The sequence below is a fragment of the Mastacembelus armatus genome, chromosome 4 (genome assembly GCF_900324485.2).
Source record: "Mastacembelus armatus chromosome 4, fMasArm1.2, whole genome shotgun sequence".
Taxonomy (NCBI): domain Eukaryota; kingdom Metazoa; phylum Chordata; class Actinopteri; order Synbranchiformes; family Mastacembelidae; genus Mastacembelus; species Mastacembelus armatus.
In genome coordinates, this window is record NC_046636.1 from 25628522 (window position 1) to 25635312 (window position 6791).

Consider the following 6791-nt stretch of genomic DNA (forward strand, 5'->3'; position numbering starts at 1 on the left):
TCTTCTCATAAATCAGTCTAATGATTAACTTCTCATATATTTTTCCATTCCCCGCCCGGGGATCAGCAGCCAATGGCTTGTCAGAAGCGCTATTTAAGACTCGACCAGGAGAAGCTGGGTCAGATATCACTGCTGTGCGCGCACCAGGACTCACCGGATTATTCTTAGCAGGAATACATTCCTCAGCTTCGACACTTGAGTCATTTCATTTTATTTTAAAGGCATTTTTTAAAAAAAAGAATATAGACTGTAAAAGAAATGAAAGCGTGGCAAGTTCGGTTTCTGTACTTTGTGGTATTGAATGCAGCTGTGCAGTATGTGACGTCTCTGGAAGAAAAACAGGCCGATTCAGTTTTTGGTGAGTTTGAACTAATCCACATTTTCTCATATGAGTAGACTTTTCTCATCAGGACCTGGAGGCTTTGGACCGAAACTCACGATCTCATTAAAAAGAAATTAGTGTGTAGTTTAACTGCACTTTGTAAATGCATTTGCGTTAATACGCGTATATTTTGTATCAAGTGTCCAGAGCTAAACTTACATTTGCGCAGCTTTTACCAACTAGGCCAGTGTTGACCCCGAAAGACCTAGAAATGTATTTTTCCTGTGAATGTGAGAGAGACAGTTGAACATTGAAGCCCCTGAGCTGCTTCACTTCGCAGTGTAAGCTCTGCAAAGTTCTGTGTGGCTCCTGCATCCAACACCCCAGCCCCCACGCTGCAAACCAGCACAACCCCCAGTTGAGTTGAGTCAGCTGACTCTGTCAGGACCACTGACACTTGGGCAGATTATAGTGGGTGAGGTGGCGGAAACAAAGCTGGTTTCTATGGAGCTGGGTCTGACCAAATGAACCCCTGTAACCCCTGAGGACTGAACTTGTCAACGGGAGAATCTCATTTACTGAGGGGCCCCACTTATTGGAGCCAGAACATTAGATCAGGTTTACACCTGACAGAACCCCAGTCAGGCTGAGATGTTTCTTCCCTACAGGCTAAATATTCGATGAAGCAAGAAATATCCTCGAATCCTTCTAGTTTGTAAACGTTCTTCTCTTGCAGGTAACTACCTCAGCCATCTGAAAGACCTGATCGAGCACAAGGATGACAACTATCACCCTGTTACCAAGTTCTCCCTCCGCACATCATCCCACCCCGATGATGATCTGTGCTATATTGTTCCCGGCAAACCTGACTCCCTGGCAGCCTGCAGCTTCAACAGCACCTCCAAAACCTTCCTAATAATCCACGGATGGGCGGTGAGTAGAGATGCTTCAGCCTGTTGTGACCTGCCCATCTTTAACCTCCCTCTGTTCATCTGACTCTGATTTGGTTCAATAGAAACACCTGTGATGAGCAGTGGTTCATTATTTCACCAAATTCTGGTTCAGGAGGCCTAGATTTAGTCAAGATGGATATTGAATTTAAATTTGTCAGTACCAGTGATCTTGTTACGGCATCACGTCACATTAGTTTGATGATTTCTGTGGTTTCAACAGCTGGGCGGTATGTTTGACAGCTGGATGACTAAACTGGTATCATCGCTTTATGAGAGAGAGCAATCGGCCAATGTCATTGTGGTGGACTGGCTCGCCTTGGCCCAGAACCACTATGGGATTGCAGCTCAGAACGCCAAAGCAGTGGGACAGGAGATCGCTCACTTCATCGACTGGATCGAGGTCAGTGGGTTCAAAATGTCAGATGTTTGGTTTTGAAAATTTCATACCCACCAATTTGAAGAACAGAGAGTTTTCAGCTTTACTAAAAGGCAAGCTTAGGAAAGCTTTATACTTGTCGTGAATTGTTTTTGGAACATTTTATTTAACACAGGATGAAGCAGGTAAGAGGAAGGCATCTAATACTGACTTTTTAATTGGGGTCAACTGGAGGTCTTTGCTTTTTCTACTGGACAGCAACCAAATAAAAGTAGAGCAGTGGAGAAACACTAATAAACCTGTTCCTCTTTGCAACAAGCCAACACACTTAATATAAAACCTATTAACCATCAGTAAAATTTTAAATAATAGACACTTTGTGAATCTTGTTAAAACTTTGCTGATTTGTTTTGAGTGTCTGATAAATTAGCTAGTGAATGAAGCTGTATTTGTTATTTTTTAACTCTTGTAATGTTTGTCATTTAAAGGGGTGTTTCTAAGTCATTCTTTCACCTATATTCAAAGGAAACCACCAATATGCCTCTTAAGAATCTCCACCTGATTGGTTACAGTCTCGGGGCTCATGTGGCAGGATTTGCTGGCAGCCATGCAAACAATAAAGTTGGAAGAATAACTGGTAAACAAATGATTCTAGCACACAACATTTGATGGAGCCTATGACATTGTGATTTGTTGTGGCCAGTTATTTGTTGATTGTTTAATTTATTGCTATTGCTTCATGTCTGTGCAGGTTTGGACCCAGCTGGTCCAGACTTTGAAGGGGAGCATGCCCACAGACGCCTCTCCCCAGATGACGCTCACTTTGTGGATGTGCTTCACACCTTCACACGGGGCTCCTTGGGCCTCAGCATTGGGATCCAGCAGCCTGTCGGCCATGTGGACATTTACCCCAATGGAGGCAGCTTCCAGCCTGGTTGCAACCTAAGGGGGGCGCTGGAGAAGATTGCTAATCATGGGCTATTTGGTAAGAATCACTGTGATTTCACCTGCAATATACAAAGGCCTAAAATGTTACTAAGCTTAAAACATGTTGACTGCAGCCACCTCCAGGTTTGTCGAGAGCCAGGACTCTCTTCATGAGTTTTCTTGTATTGTAAACAATATATACAGTTCAGTAATACTAGTTGTTTAAATTAACGCTACAAAGCACTTCCTAAAAATACTTCACAATAACAAAACATTGATATGACTTATATTATTTTATTTTTATTTTACCCAGCTCTATCAGATTCTTCTGTTTAAAGTTCCAGTGTGTTTTTGCTTCACACTGTAATGCAAAATTCAATATTTCTTCAGTGTAGCCTGCCATTACACAATGATGCATTTGTTACAAACAGGTTTTGTGATTATTAGTCTACACATACCGAGTGCACAGTCCAGCAGCTTCAGTAATACTGCAGCTGCATGCTGCTTGTTACTAATCTGTCTTAGCCGTGAACATTGTTCCTGTTGGTTCCACAATGACTCCATTTATACCAGCCTGAAGTTAAACAGAGGGCCCCAGACCTGAGTGAGAAAAGTCTTTGTGAAAGTTCAGCCACAATATTAATCTTTGTGCTTGAAAAGGCTGACAGGTAGAATAAACGTATGGCACAAATTAAACATCCATATCTTTCTCTTCAGCTATCACTGATGCAGTGAAGTGTCAACACGAGCGCTCGATCCACCTGTTCATCGACTCTTTGCTGAACAACCAAGAAGCGGCCAAGGCCTACAGATGTGGCAGCAACGCCATGTTCGACCGTGGCATGTGCCTCAGCTGCCGCAAAAGCCGCTGCAACACAGTGGGCTACAACATCGCCAAGGTCCGCAGGGCACGCAATGTTCAGTTGTACACCAAGACACGAGCCTCCATGCCTTTCAGAGGTTAGTGGAAGTCACCATCACAAGAGCTAGAAGACAGTTCAGCTTTTGACAAACTGCTGTTTTAAAGAGAAAAGATTTAATGATATTGCAGAAACATGGCTAACCTGAAAATCATTTTAAGAAGGGATGAAAACCGAATTATAAAAACAAAACCTTAGAAGTTTGTCTGTGCCATAAAGCTTTTTCTGTCATCCAAATATGAATTATTCAGGTTTCAATACTTATTAGTAGGATACTCCACATTCATTGTTCAAGGGATTTGTTGACAATGATAAAACTACAGAAAGTCACCATCCTTCTGATCAGTAGTGTTTCAAATTTTGGACTAGTCAAACAGAAACTGTAAGAACCTACATGAATTTTTACATTTTCTAAATGCTGCATATTGTTGCTGTCTTATAGTTTACCACTATCAGCTGAAGATCCATTTCACTAGCAAACTGAACCGCTCAGAGATGGAGCCGTCGATCACGGTCTCGCTCTATGGAACCAAAGGGGAGTCTGAGAACCTGGAGCTTAAACTGTGAGCGCTGTGCCTTGCATGTTGCCAGTTTCTTACTGGCTAAGAGTAGTGGACTAACACCTCTTTCTACACTTATGACAGAATGGAGAAAATAGCGGCGAATAAGACGCACTCTTTCCTGCTGGTGACAGAGAAGGATATCGGTGACCTGTTGATGGTGAAGTTTAGATGGGTCGATGCAAACGGCTGGTCGGCCTCCAACATGTTGAAGATGGTTTCCTCTTGGTGGTCCGGTGATTCAGACAGTGCTAATGTGGAGGTTCATAAAATTCGCATCAGAGCTGGCGAGACCCAGCAGAAGTAAGTGTGTGTTATAAGAAAACTACTAAAAACACTTTAAAAAAAAGAGCATTATTTGTTCTAGAAGCAACAATAATAAAAGTAAAAAAATATATATATAATTGTAACCCTCCACATACCATTAAGGAGTCTACTGTTATGAATGACACACTCATAAATTTATTTCATGGATTTCTTTTTTAGGATGGTGTTCTGTGTAAGAGAGTCTGAAGCTCAGAGCTTAACACAGGAGGTTACGTTTGTTAAATGTAAAGATGCATGGAGGAGACTCTCAAAACGGGCTCAAAGAAAGTAAGTCAGACTGTGTCCTCTCTACCTCATTACTATTAACATTAGAGCAAATGCTGAGAAATGAAAATTAATTTTAACTTTGTCTGTAGAGTAACTCTGGAGAAACACTGACTGAAAGGACCCACCTGTTGAAAGCCCCGTGGTCAATATCAGCACTTAGTAAATAATTTATACACCCGTAACTTATTTTATTTCTCAAATGATACAAAATACTTAGCACCTTGTATAAGAATTTAAAACAATGTCTTTGTAAATTACTGTATAATATTATAAGGTTATTATGACACAACTATAACAGCTTTGCTTTTAGTAGAGATGGATAATATTCAGTCACTTCAGGGTCATAAGAGGCCTGATGACTGATTTTATGATAGAAGTTCTGGAAGTACAATGTCCTAATATGTGAAAAGTCTCAAGTAAAATGTCACGTTTACTGCAGGTGTGAAGAATAATGTCCTGCAGACTGTTTCCACCTCCCAAACAGAGAAAATTATAATAAACTTTGTGTAGTACCTTACATACATGGGATGCAGCTTAAGTTACTTCACATACATTTCTTAACAAACATCTAAAGCACTTAGCTGATCATACTAGTTTAACTAGGATCCTTTAAACCAGGACAGAAAATAAGGTTTAAGAGTCTTGGTCCATAAAAAGAAAAAAGTTGACTATCCATATTTTTCCATCCACCAGCTGCCATTGTTTTATTGGAAAGTCCAGGTAAAATAATCAAGTCAAGATAAGATAAAGGCATGGATGATTTTCTTAGCATCATCGAGGGTCAGGTATAGTCTGAGTTTTGCATTATTTCTTTGGTTTAAAAAAATGCAGTTCTTGTGACACAGTCAAGGTACTTTTTAAAAATATAAGTCATGATCTGTGGTGAGACCCAGATGTTTTGAAACTGACTGAACACGTGCATTTCTTTCCCTTTTTGATTCTTAACTGCTACTACCACAACTTTTATTTTGTACTTGTTTAATTTCAAATACTTGCTTGTTAATCTGCTTTGTTGGTCATCAGGATCCAAGGATCAGTAAAACTGTATCATCTGCATAACTATGAAATTTCACACCATGTTGTGGTGTAATTTGGCCAAGTGGGAGCATGTACAGTGAAATAAGAACTGGACCAAGTATGGATCCCTGTGGGACACCAAATGAGATTCTATGAATACTTGAAAGATGCTCATCAATACAAAAAATGAACTTTTGTCCTGTTAAGGAATTGTGGACAAGTTCATCAGTCTTGTTATGTCGTCTCAACGGTGGCACTTATATGTAGGAGGACCAGTGCAGACACACTGCCAGTGTCAGCACTTTCTGAGGTCAATCGAGACTTATACCAAGGTGGTTTCTTTGGTCACTCCTAATGCTATGATTGACATTTGTCCTGAATATAATTGTGTATAATGTGTTATTTAGCTAATGCATGACCTGACACAGCATTCACCACTGTGGCTCTCAGCACTATATGTGACTGTGGAACCTCTATCAGTGTGCCTTACTGTAAACAGCTGCTAGAGGTAAGCTGTTGTAAACTGACCTTGTCTTGATGTAGTACATTGTTTTTATTATTCTACAAACTGTGTAAATTATCCTGAACCACCTGAACAAACAAAAGATGCTTCGAGCACCTTTAGAGCATTTTGACTGCTGCACCTCCGTAAGATGACGTGTTACCTTAAATCTGTTACTTTAAAGAAGTGCCTCTCATTTTTTGTGTGATTGTTTTGTTGTGCCATATTTGTCAATGCAAGTCATCATGTGCTCAAGACCTTTCCATTTCCGGTTCTCTGAGCAAAAGAAAACTCTCAGTACTGTAGTCATTATGACTTTAATTTCACCTACTTTAAAAAGTGGAAATATTTTGTTTTGCACTGAACATGGGAAGATATTGTTAAACCCAGTTAACCTTTTAAAAAGTAATGTAAATACCACCATATTGTTAATGGCTTTTGTGGTATTGAGCACTGTTGGTCATATGTTTTTACCTGTGGATGAAGTACAAATGTGTAAAATGTGGATTTCTATAATATTTTGTACATATATGTAAATACTCTGTGTAGTGTATACATTCTTTAATAAAAGTGCAATGTAAGAGGTCATTCTGGGCCTGACATTTAATTTATGATTGTGA

The 6791-nt window shown here is 40.0% G+C and overlaps 1 protein-coding gene across 1 annotated transcript; it reads left to right on the plus strand.

Moving 5' to 3' along the window:
* The first annotated feature begins 127 nt into the window (after positions 1–127).
* Positions 128–6759, plus strand: lpl2a (lipoprotein lipase 2 a). The gene is made up of 10 exons (XM_026305090.1): positions 128–358; positions 1059–1255; positions 1496–1675; positions 2177–2288; positions 2403–2636; positions 3296–3538; positions 3941–4061; positions 4143–4361; positions 4545–4652; positions 4742–6759. The coding sequence occupies exons 1-10, from the start codon at positions 259–261 to the stop codon at positions 4761–4763; spliced, it is 1536 nt and encodes a 511-aa protein (XP_026160875.1). The 5' UTR covers positions 128–258; the 3' UTR covers positions 4764–6759.
* The last annotated feature ends 32 nt before the right edge of the window (positions 6760–6791 follow it).